General features: G+C 38.9%; 1 protein-coding gene across 5 annotated transcripts in view; it reads left to right on the top strand.

Moving 5' to 3' along the window:
• LOC122798071 overlaps positions 1-13,328 on the top strand; it is a 1,004,738-nt gene that overhangs the window by 131,765 nt on the left and 859,645 nt on the right. For all 5 annotated transcript variants that reach the window (XM_044066724.1, XM_044066727.1, XM_044066726.1 and 2 more), the window contains exon 2: positions 12,666-12,745. In XM_044066724.1, coding sequence (XP_043922659.1) covers positions 12,666-12,745 — 80 coding nt within the window. The remainder of the gene's footprint in view (positions 1-12,665; positions 12,746-13,328) is intronic.

Below are 13,328 nucleotides of genomic sequence, written 5' to 3'. Positions count from 1 at the left end.
TCAACGTATTCTGAAAACTGTGGAGGAAATAACTGCATTAAACCGTTGGGATTCTAGTTGCCCTGACATGCATTTTAGGTAACCTTTTCGCCCATTGATGGCCTGATTAAAACCATGATCAAAGAAAAAAAAATTTAGTCTTAATCCTCGAATTTTATTTTCCTGTATCCTTTCAACACATCCTAACTGACCAAGACTGTACTGTAATAGCTACAGTGGAAATAATCGTATTAAGCCGGAGTTGGGGGTGGGTGTTCTAGATGCCATGAGGTCGTTTTAGAGTTTTCTTAAACATTTTTATCCAATAATGGTCTAAACGAAAACCATGTGTAATGAAAAAAATCAGATGTACTTTGCAACTTTGTCTTTTCATGAACCCCTTTCAGTGCAACCTAACTGACCGAGACTACACTGTACTAACTAAATTAAGATGGGCGGTCTGGGAGCTGCTGGTTACTTAGCAGCTATGGGATTATAGATGCTCAATGATGCATTTTAGAGCTTTTTTTCCAACCTTTTGATCCAGTACTGTCCTGAACAAAAGTCAAGCATACGGAAAATAGTTTTACTTTTTTTTTATTTCATGGAGGAATTTAATTGTATCCAAGTTTCAATGCTCAAAGCTGACCAAACACCTGTTTAAAATTAACTGAGAAGACAAATGCTTGTGAGGACGTGCAAAAGATATCTGTGAATAGTATCTGCCCCCCACCCCTTGAAATATGTAGTCACTTTCTGCATAATCTCCACTGGTGGTAAAGTGGGATGACAATTTTTTTCCACAGTCCTATATTTCAAGCTGCTGCTGTGATATGAATATACAGCATGCATCCTCACCTTGTGCTCCCAAAAGATAGCCTCTGTGTACCTTTCTGATGTCAGACTGGTACAAAACTAAAAAAAAAAAATAGAACATAAAACATAACTTATTTGCTATACAAACAGCATTCTTCTTTACTCTCCAACATAATATAGTCACCTGTGTATGCATCAAATGTGTGACTGTGTGTAAAATAAAAAAAAAATTGTAATAATGTTTCTAGCCTGTCACATCTAGACAATACAGTGCTCCTAAACAACCAGCAGTGACCCTATGTGCACCTCTGAAGTTTTTGAAGAAAGTTAAAGAAATAATGACCACACAGTTTCTAGTCCAGCACAAGATATAGTGACCTCTGAGGTTTGGGAGGAATGTTAAAGAAATATTGACTTTTTCCCGGCCACCAGGCAAATACAGCTACCTTCTGTGTACACCCATGAATGAACAGAACTGGTTTTAGAGTAGGTGGGGTTCAGAGCAGAAGTAACTACTAATCTTGTGTCAGTATTCACATATACAACCTTGGTGTGCGGGTACCACCATCCCCAAAATCTCTGAAGAGGATTCTGTAATGACATTCAGAAGCAATGATGTCCTTAAAGGGTCATTTGCATATATCCTATCAGCCTCAACTGCAGGAGGTTTAAGGTATCACACAGTGAAAATTATAGCTTGTGTAGGTTTACTTGCATTTTTTACTGAATGGTTTGTATGTGTGTCCCTTTTTTATCCTTTGATTTGCATTTCATCCCTTATTTATTTATGCATTAACTGAATGAGAGATGACTGTTAAACTTAGCAAGTGACAAAAGTAAGTTACTTTCATTCAGACACCCCCCACCAAGCAGTTGCGGTCACTTCCATGTGCAGTTCAGATATCTGGTTGTGATAAAAGAGAATGGCCATATTAAATACTTCACCTTTGTTCCAAAGAAACAGTTGCTACACATTAAAAATGTGCAAGTTGCTTCACATAAATCACATTCATTATATACAAACAAAATAAATAGCAAATAGTTGCAGGCAGCTAGTCATTTTCCTCCATAGACTGCCACAGCAATTATACTACTGTCTGTGCAGATCAGGTGCCCAGTTATGTAGTGCATCTTACTTCTTATAAATGCACAATAGTCTTGCAAAGCCAGATCATGGCTTTTTAAACTCGGCAAATGTCAAGAGGATCATTTCCTTCCATCCAGCTAACCCCACCCCCATCCAGCAGTTTTATGACTATGTAATATTCTTTCACCTCCATGTAAACAAGTTGCCAGCTTGTTGCACATTGAAGTATTCCGTGTTGCTCCACACAAATCCAGAAAAATTGCCAACATATCTGGTTGATCACTGCCAGTATTCATTGTAAAAATAATAATACTTACCTCATTTGTGTCTTCAGTCTCATTGAGCAATTCCTGTCATCTCAGCTATCCATAATTTTGCAGAATGTCATAGATTTTGTCTCATAGTTTTTATCTTTCCTCCTGTGAAATGTTTGATTTTCTGGTAAATTGTTGAACATTCAGTCTGTCAATAATGCCAGGCATTGGAGATTCATTTTCATTGCCATTAGCATCATTCATACTTACTGTTAAGAAAGATTCCTCTTTCCCATGGTTTTGCGCTTACATTTGAACATATCAAGGTCTTTACTCCATGACCTTGCTACGTTCAAGTCTAACATGATGTGATTTGAATATCAAGTCAACTAGAGCTAAAGCACCACCACCCCTGGAGCAATCCGTGTGCTGTGAGTGGATTTTGTTTAGCAGGTTTGCTGTATTTATTTCTTCATTCTTTATTTTTAGAGCAACAAAATGAGTTAGTTGGCCTATTCGGAAGTACGACCTTGCAGCCAGTGATACCATGTCCCACTGGTTGTGCCCATGTCTAAACCCAGACTAATTCCTATAGGTTTCATAGTTCCCTTCATTCTTCTCACTCACTAGCTTTTCTCTAACATTTTACTTCCCCCACTTGTACCCATGTCATTATACCAACATAGCTTGTCCTGACACCTCCTTAGCTTAAGCATTTTTTTCTCCTAGCATGTATATACTGATGTCATACTGATTTGTTATCTTTATAATGTTGTACCTCTATCTAATTGTAGTGTGTTATTTTTCTCATTATTGGAGCTTTTCTCCTCGGGCCTCTACTGAAAAAGGATATGTATCCAGCTAGACTAGCCCGGTCAACAAATGTAAAATAAAATAAATAATAAAATAAAAAAATGTTAGTCTCTGGCTCCTCTAAACATGAACTGAATAAAGCAGGTAATCAGAAAATGAACAAAACAATCCAATAAAAGCTGAACTCCTTTTTTTCTGTTGTTGGTTGTTATTTCTAATACATTCAAACATAGTCTGTTTGTTCACTCACTGCTAATGGCACTTTTCTTCTGTTTCCTGACTCACCTGTGTAAGACTCATTAGCAGTGCTTCTACCTCCCTCAGGTGTTTTTAGCTTGCGTCTAATACTTGTTAAGCTTTCCATACAATAAATTAGAAGGGGCAACATCACAGAGTTGGCCACTTTATGCTTTTTTTAATTATTCACAGATTTTCATTAGTATTTTAGAAATGAAGACTTTTACATCAGTTAGAAATGGGCTTTTACATCAGTTATAGTTCACAAGTACACCAGTTTCATCAAGTCGTAACATTTCTGTATCCTTTGCAGAATATGCATAACATGTTAACCTATGGCTTTTTCTTTTCTTCTCAGTGCAGTGATATACAACCCAACCCAGGCCCAATCCTCCAGCCCCAGCAAACCAAGCAAATCTCTCATGCTATCAACCATAAATCTCGAAAGCCTTAGAAAGAGGATACCTGAAATCCTATATAAAAGACAGAATTTCTCCTCCCAGGCTACTCATGCTTAAGAGCTGATTGGCCCCACAAGAGAGGAAGGGGGAGTAGCAATACTCTTACCTAGCAAATATACTTTAATTCCTTACTTAAAACAAACACCCAACTTCTTCACAGCCGACGTACTAATCTCTATATTAAAACTTAACAATCATAAAAACATTTGCATAATCACTCTGTATATTCCTCCAAGAAACAACATACCAATATTAGAAAACATACTTGCCCAAACATCCCAAAACATAGATAATGAAACCATCATCCTAGGTTATGTAAACATTGATTGAATAGACATTGCCTAAAAGAACCCCTCAAAAAAACATAAACCTTTACAACTTCTCCCAACTAATTCAAGACATTGCCAGACGCCACAAAAATAACAGTTGGGGCTCCACAATAGACTGGATATTAGTGTCCAACCCTAACAATATCACCACTGCAGGCATACTACTTAATACCATTAGCGACCACCACCCAACATATATCCTGCGCAAATCTACCCCAACCCCAGGCCAACACCAATACAAAGCAACCAGAAATGTATTTAATGAAACCTTAGCTAAAGTAAATTGTGAACCCCTCAAATCCCTACCACTTAATGAGGCTATTGAATTCTTTAACTCAACATTCCTAGACATCCTAAATAGGCAAACATCCACCTGCCAGAAACAAATAAAACATACCCATGAAAGCTGGGTCTCAAAATCCACCAAAGAAACCATGTTCACAGGGGATAAAATCTGGAAATCATGGCAGAAAAGCAAAGACCCCTCATCTCTACTACAATACAAGCAACTCCATAACCAGGCAAAAAGACTAATAACTACAGATAAAAAGAGTCCACTACCTCCTCCTACAAAACCAACATAAAGATAATCCAAAAAATTCTGGTCCTCTATTAACCAACTATTACACCCAGGCTCTCAAAGCATCCCATCCCCTAACCCAGCCAAAACCCATGCCAGGCTTGCCACTCTCTTCATTTCCTACTTCATTGACACCATGGCTAACCTAACCATCACCTTTCCTACAGCTAGTAGCACCACCACCACCAAGACAGCTGATGACCATATCATCCCAGAAAACAATCCTGCCCTCGAGTCCAAGCTAAAATTATCTCCCATACTCACCGCTACAATTAAAAAAAACTTTTACTTAAGCTAAAACCCTGTATTCTGGCCCCTGACAGTCTACCCTCACACTTCCTGCATCTAGCTGCAAACTCTATAGCTTATCCCATCAGCATACTCATTGAGATCAATTAGAGAATCCATTGTCCCAGACATCTGGAAAAAAAGCTTACATTCTTTCCTTACACAAAGGAGGCACCAACACAAACACCACAAACTTTTGGCCCATACCAGTTCTCTCACTCCTCTCTAAAATACTGAAAAAATGCATCCATGCCCAACTCCTCAACCACCTGCTAGAAAACCAAACTATCAGCCACTCAGCATGGTTTCAGACCAGGACACAGCACCACCACTGCCCTTCTCTCCTTCAGTGATGCAGTCAACTAGGCACGGGATTCTAGCAAAATAATTGCTTCTCTTTTCCTAGACCTTTCCAAAACTTTTGATAACATTTCCTATGCCATCCTTCTCTGTAAACTATCCTCCCTCCACATTTCCCCACATATCCCACAATGGTACAGTAGCTATCTCTCTAATAGGCAGCAATCCACCAAATGGCAATAATCTTACTATCCCTTCCTCAGTATTTCCACAGGGGTACCCCAAGGCACCATACTTGGTTCCTGTCTTATTTAGCATCTTTATTAACAACTTTCACTCCACTCTCCCACAATGCTCAGTAATCCAGTATGCTGATGACTGTACTATAATATGCACTGCTAATTTCAGCTCTGAACTCCAGCAAATCACACCGAATGCCCTCACCTCTACTGAAGCTTGGATGCTGAACAATCATCTTGCCCTAAAATCCCAAAAAAACTAAATTAGTACTTTTTAGCCCTGAGTAAACCACTCCCCTATATAAAAAGCTCTTCACTGTACAAGCCCAAGATAGTACCACTATAGAAGATGTCCCACACACTAAACTACTAGGCGTTGTTATAGAAGAAAACCTTAACTTTGACTTGCACATAAAAAGTAACATCAAAAAAGCACACCAAAAGCTCAGTATGCTCTACAGGCACCAACACTTTCTTAGCCTCTCCACTAGACAAACCCTTGCAGCCACCTTTTTATTACCCTCTCACCTTTATCGCGCCCCTCTCCTCACTAATATCCAAAATTCTGCAAAATCCAAACTTGATATGTGTTACAACAGAATAGCCAAATTTGCCACCATCGCCAAATTCTCATCCACCACTGTTAACTCACTGAAACAGTTAGGCTGGCTGGAACTTCCCCACCATCTCTCATTCACCCAGCTGTTAATCTACAGACCCCCAGACTGTCCTGCTCTCTCTCAACGCTACTTGCCCAATACCAACCCAGCAGGCAACTAAGATCCGAAAATCATCTACTTCTAAAAGTAGAAAAGCCCACCTTATCTGCTGGTCAACTCTTCTACTCCTTCACTGTCGCCAAACTATGGAACTCACTTCCGCCTTCTGTAAGAAACAGACAGCACCACCACCTTCAAACAAATACTAAAACATCATCTCAACTCTTCCTGGCTATGTACCTGCTCTATAACCTAACCTCCTCCTTCTTATGTGATAACTAAATTGCTTTTTGCTACTGCTGACTGATGATACTTTCTCCATAATTATTATTTTTCATCACTTGTTGATACTGGTACAATAATGCTGATTAATAGGTTCCCTATTATATGAACGAGCTTGTCATACTCGACATTTTAAGCATTCAACAGTTTTTAAGCGAACATTCGTGTAAGTGAAACCTAAGAATGTCAAAGCAAGGAGTTTTGAAAAGTTATAGTTGGCCAGCCGTCAGGAAGCCAACTGCTGAAGTCAGAACGTTCACCTTGTCTAGCCTTTCTTACAATCCTCCACTGTGGTGCAGTCTCATCGTTAACCCTGTGTAACGTTATGACAGTCCTCCACTGTGCTGCAATCTCGGAGTTGGTATATTTAAGTAGGGGGTGTGAGGGCAAAGCCCCCCAATTTATTTTGTTTTGTTGATTTTTGTTTTTTTTTGGGGGGGGTGGAGGTTTTAATGGTGTACAGTACATTTTAGCCATCAGCCGTTGGCTTCCTGACAGCTGGCCAACTATAAGTTTTTGAAACACTTTTTTTCGACATTATGGGGTTTTGCTTAGATGAACTTTTGCTTAAAAGCTGTCGAGCATATCCTACTAGACATTTTAAACGTTCGTTCATCTAATATAAACCCAGTTAATATATCTCTATTTATACCTCTCTGAATGAATTCATCTGGCAACCAACAAAATTCCCGCTTTTATGTATATATTCTGTATATATTGCTGTAATCACTATGTGTAACACTGTATCTACTTTTGTACCAATTAATTTTTAATATTTTCTGTATCTATGTACTTGGGGCTTTTCTCCCCAGGCCTCCACTGAAAATGGGCTCTCTTAGGACCAGTGGACTTTCCCGGTAAAAAAAATGCAATAAATAAATTTTATTAGATTTCAAGTTATAGTACCAAAATGTAAATGTTCATCATATGTCACTGCTGCAGTAGCTTTAGATATATGGGTTATATCAGCCGACTAGCTTACAAAGCTTCAAGATACCTTCCACATGCCTAAACCATCAGTCACCTTGAACTGAGCTGACTAAAAAGACATGCTTGGCCCCAAGACTTTCAGAACTTTCCTGCCACCAAAGAATAAGTAAACTCCTGTGAAGCTTTTGAGGATCGACAGTCAGCTTGTGCTGTGCCTTTGCTGGGCAGATAAGTTCCCTTTAGGAAAAAAAAAAGCTTCCATTTTGAAAATGTGGTTATTTAACAACATTTTCCTGTTCAGGGAAGTTATTTTAAAGCTAGGAGTTTGCATTTTAACAGACTGTCGTGAGACTGTGCTGCATTTTTAAACGAGGCTGCTCTTTTTTCCTGTCAGTTTTAAAATCTGTTAAAAGTAAACTATTATTTTTCTGCAGAGAAATTGTGTTTAAAACATTTGCCAGCCCCAAAAAGTAAAATAAAGTACCCATTACTGTGGTTTACTATGAAAAAATTGGCTTTTAAAAACTTTTAAATTTTACTGGCTTTAGTTGCTTGTTTTCCCCAAGAAAGAGGGACCATTTTTTCCTGTCAAGAAGAAAGAGAACCCTAAAGCTGTTATCTACTCCTCCAGTTTCTTTAAGGCAAGAATAGTTTACTGGGTCTGACTCTGGGTTTAATTCAGGCTACTGATTCTTCTTGTAAAGTAGCTTCTGGTAAAAGAAATATGGATACCAGTTTTCCTGAAGAGATTCAAGATTCTGCATCTGGACAGGAAGATGAAGGGGCAGATACAGGGTTTTCTTCTCAGATTTCTGAGTCATACTCAGAGGAGATCTGTGTTTTAATCTCCCTGTGGGTTTCTCTGAGGCAATTTCCAGAAAGTGGAAATGTTTTCATTGGGAGATCACTGAGGTTTCTCAGTCCCTCAGAAAATACAATGAGCTGTTACTGAAGGAATTTCCCAAAACTTCAATTCCTCCAGTTCTGTCAGCTTTGAAGGATGTGTGTGTTACTGTCTGCAGTTTTCCCTGATAGCCAGCTACCCCTAAAAGGAAAATAAGATGTATAAAGTTCTTCATTCTTTTCAGTTTTTTTACACTGTTCCCAAACCTGATCCAGCAGATACAGATTTAGTTAACCTACTTCTGTTAATTATTGAGCTAATTCCAATCCTATGCTTTCTGATAAGCACAGGAAGATTTTTGCTAAGTATGGGGGAAAAGTTAATGCTTCTGCAACTTTGATTTTCAGAATTTTGAATTGTCGGGCTTATATGCTGTTTGTTCTGACTAATTGTGAAAATACGAGGAATGTTTTGTCTGAACTTTATTCTTGTACAGAAAAAAAACATCTTAAAATAGTTTAGTTGCTTAGTCACTACTCATTCTTTACAGTGTGTGTATGGCTCAATTGGTACTTATTCCAGCGCTATGGTCACTGGTACTGTTTTGAGGTGGTTTGCCTGGCTGCATTCTCAGAACCTACCAGATGATGATAAAATGATTTTGTAGCCCTCCTTTTCCAAAATTTCTAAGGGCTTTTCTGTCCCCTCATCCAGTTTTGGCACAAAACAAAATTAAACTGTCTCAACAAAATGCAGGTAAACACATTTTGGAAGAAATGGCAAGGGAGTTCCAAAAAAAAAAAATTATGGAACCTGCCAAACCAAAGAGAGTCCAACAAGTTAGAATGACTATTTAAAGGACCTTGTTCCACCCGCCCACTCTGGCAGCCCTGTTTCCCTTCTAGAAAGTCGGTATCTCCACTGTTCTCTTTGACAACAGATAAGTGAGTTGTGAGGATCATTCTTCAACATTATAGATGGCAGTGGGAGGAAATTCCTTCTTTCCAGAGAGTAATCTCTCCTCTGCAAGACCGGACTTTTTATTTCCACTTGTCCTTCATCACATGCTCACACTAGAGTGTGATAGAGCCAGTTCCTCCTTCCCATATGGGTAAAGGCTTTTATTTAAGGATGCTTTTAGTGCCAAAGAAAGAAAATGCTCGGAAACCAGTTCTGTATCATTCTTTACTAAACCTTTTTGTGATAGTGCCCAAATTCAAAATGATGCCATTTCACAACCTATTGCCTCTTCTTCCTCATTCAAGTTTTCTGGTATCATTAGATTTAAAAGATGCTTAGCACATCTCTAGTCATCCAAATATCGTGTTTATTAAGGTTTTGTGTATCTGGATCACATTATCAGTTTGCTGCCTTATCCTTGGATTATCCACTGCACCAAAAGTGTTAACAAATTGTCTAGCTTCAGTTATAGCTCATTGCAGGCTACAGGGTATCCACATCTTCCATATTTAGATGACTTGCTTATCTTTTCAATCTTTTTCAAAGTGTCTAGAAACTGTCAGGTGGGTGAGAGATCTCTTACACAACCTGGGGCTTCAAGAGAATAGTCAAAAGTCTTTTTTGAGTCCTTCATACGGGATTGCTTTCCTGGGGTATCAGTTAGACATCCAAGTTCACACAGTTTTTCTTCCACAGGAAAACAAAAGATCTTTATCTAGATCTATTTATAGGGATTCCCTCAGATTTCAGTCAATGTGAGGGAACACCTTAGAATTGTGGGTTTCCTGGAATCTGTGATACTTATGATACCCTGGCAATACTGTACATGAGAAAAATGCAGTGGTATCTGAAACCTCTTTGGTTCCAGCACCAACATCCTTTGTCTTTTCAAATGCCATTGCTGGGATTTGTCAGAAGAAGAACTGCATGGTGAAGATGGCAAATATCCTTAAATCTGTGCCCCCCCCCCCCTCTAAACACTGTTCCAAAGCATTCAGTCACCACATATGCCTTGGACTTTACTTGGGATGTACTTTTAGGAAATATGTAAGTGCAAGATGTGTGAGACACCAAGGACAGATACAAGCACATCATTATGAAAGAGATGCTTGCCCTGATCAAGGCACTCGACACTGTGAATCATCTTCAGTCCCCTGGTCCTCATCAGGTTGTTCCAGACAATACCACAGTCATGTAGTACATCAAGCACGGGGAAGTCGGGTCATACCCCCTTTGCAGACTAGCTATGTTAGCTTGGGATATAGCTTCATAGAACAACTTCACTTGTCAGGTGTCCTACGTTCCATCAGAGCAAAACTATATGGCAGACAAGCTGAGCAGGACAACAGCAACCTCTTACAAATGGAAACTAGATCAGAGGGTCTTCCAAGATGTGATTCATTCCTGGAAAGTTCCTCAAAAAGACCTGTTTACCTCCTGTCTGAACAGTTAACTGGCAAGGCTGTGCTCCAGGTCCCCAAGCAAGAAGGCCTGGAAGACCAATCCTTTTTCCCCCCTCAGACAGGAGTGTACCTGTATGTTTTTCCACTCTTTCAGCTAATGTCCAGGGTACTTCTGAAGATTCAGAAGAAATCCCCCAGGATCACTGTGGTCACTCCCTTATGGTCCAGGCAAACATGGTTCTGCCTTCATATGGAAATGGCCAAGGGCAATTACCAAAAGCTTCCTTACAGGCTGCATCTGCTCGCACAAAAATAAGGGTGTTTGATACACCCTGACCCCAATCAACTTCAGTCAGCTGCCTGATGATTGGTCTTAATTCCTTTAGGCACTCATTTTCTGAGGTGCTAATGGAGATAAGAAAGCCTTCTACTAGAAAAACATGTATTAGTAAATGGAAAAGGCTTTCTAGTTGGCGACAACAGCATAGCCAACACACATTCAGGGCCAATTGTTTTCTGGTGTTACAATTTATGTGTGAGTTCCTATCCTATGGCCTTTCTTACTCCTCCATTAAGGTTAGTTTGTCAGCCATTTCAGTATGTCTGCCCAAGGATCTTCCTCTTTCAGTGCATTCTCATGTTAAAATGTTTTGAAGGGGTTTTGCATAAGAGGCCTCCAAGAAAACTGGTGCCTCTCCTTGGGATCTTAAGTTTGTGTTGGAGAAACTAGCACTTGCTCCATCAGAACTAGCTAACCTGGTTGACCTGAAATTCTTAACATGGAAAACAGTTTCACTGTTTGCTCTAATCTCTGCAAGAAAGTTATCTCAGTTGCAAGCTCTTATGGTGAGTCAACCCTGTCTCATTTTTCACAGAAACAGTTTCTTTCAGAACTAGTCCTTCTTTTATGTCTAAAGTGGAATCCAAGTTTACTTTTAAGCCAAATTATCCATCTCTACATTTTCTTTCCTGAACTAAAAATGAAGAGAAAGGATACTCTGTACCTTGGATGTCCACAGACAACTCTGGTGCTATCTTGACAGAAGTAAATCTTTCAGATATTTAAATCAATTTATTCATTTCTTGTAAAGCTAAGAAGAAGGGACAACTGTGTCAATGCAGACTATTTCCTAATAGTTGTCTAAGGCTTTTACCTTTTATTACACTAATCACAGCAAAACTATTCCAGGCAGGGTCAAGGCCCACTCTACAAGGACAATGGCTTCTTTTAGAATCCAAACATTTCTGAAAAGCCATAGAAATGTTCTTGAAGCTGCAGCTTGGTCCTCCACACACAGTTTTACTTAGCAGTATAAGCTTGATTCCTTCTGTAGGTCTAGATTAGGTTTTGCTTGGACCATTCTCCATGATTTTCTTGACTGTTCTCCTTCCACCTCCCAGACGTAGTAAGCTAGTGTAATCTACCCATTTAGCTAAGACTGCTGCAGCAGTGATCAATATGATGAACATAGTATGGCTGTGCAAGTGAACATACCATAAAGTAGATGTTCAAATGATTACTGCTGCAGTAGCCATTCCATCCACCTGCTATGTTCTATGGCATACTGTTTGTTAGTGTGTGGATATTTATTTTTTTGTTTTATTTCTAGCTTTGTCCTTTCAGGGCTCAGTTTCCTTCTGTCTGTTGGTATGAAAGTTTTAAAGGACTTGACACCCAAACGTGTCTTTTTTTAATCAGCTCAGTTTGAGCTGGCTGTCAGTTTGTGCAAGTAGAAGGTGCCCTTAAGCGTTGGAAGGTAGCCATCTATTGTATCCTATGCAGTATATAACCCATGTAACTAACTACTGCAGAGTTATCCTTCAAACATCTACTGTTATGATTAGTTTAGTTACACAACTGTACTTTCCAAATACTTCTACTTTTGTCTGATAGTTATAAAGACAGACTTTTTAGTTACAGCCACCACCTTTTTTCTGTGTCATAATCTTTTCATCATTTTCTTACCCTTGTTCTTTTTGCTTTGTACCTGGCTTTTTGGACATTTCTTTTTAACAGAAACCTGCTGTATTGTACTGCATTCAACAATTTAATGATGTTGCCCTCTGCCTTTACAGTGTGTTACTATTGTAATGAACTGCTTGCATTGGAAATTTATAAATTGTTTCATGTATTTCTTTATTAGAGTCTGGAATAGTGCAGGATGCATTGGCATTACCAGACATTGTGGTGATCCACAATTTCCAGAATTCCAATTGATTGAAGGTAAGTATTTAATGTGACTTTGTTACACTGAAGTTTTGTGACATTTTTAGTGATTATTTGGCTACAAACCACAGTAGATGATACTGCATTAGAAAGTTTTAGCACACACTGCATGCTACTGTCCACTATAGTTTTAACAAAGCATTTCAATTGCCTGTATTATTTTGGATATCTTGAAATATCTTATCTCTTGCTTAAAAATATATGCAAACTGGCAGATGGGCTTCTGAATGCTTCTATCTCTGCATTTACTTTCTGTTTTTGGCTATTTGTGAGCACTGACGAGAGATAACATAAGGAAGGAAGGATGTCTGCTGTGCCACCAATGCATATATTTTCCCCAAAGGAGTAGTTGAGTAGGGTGTTTTTTTGCATGTTCTTTGACTTTTGCAAATAGCCAACTAATCGGGGCCATGTATGCTTCTAAACACTTCCCAGAGTATGACATATTCCCTTCCCCAAAACTACATAAAATTACAACTGTAATAAAGTTCAGAATATTTAGGATTTTTGCTTGAAGTGTTTGGATAGATTTTTTCATACCCTAAGCAAACTTTAGAGAATTTCTCCTCGGGTTGATGGC

The sequence above is a fragment of the Protopterus annectens genome, chromosome 3.part1 (genome assembly GCF_019279795.1).
Source record: "Protopterus annectens isolate FY-2018-M chromosome 3.part1, PAN1.0, whole genome shotgun sequence".
Taxonomy (NCBI): Eukaryota; Metazoa; Chordata; order Ceratodontiformes; family Protopteridae; genus Protopterus; species Protopterus annectens.
Note: the sequence above shows the minus strand (reverse complement) of the source record. Positions and strands in the feature narration are given on the sequence as shown.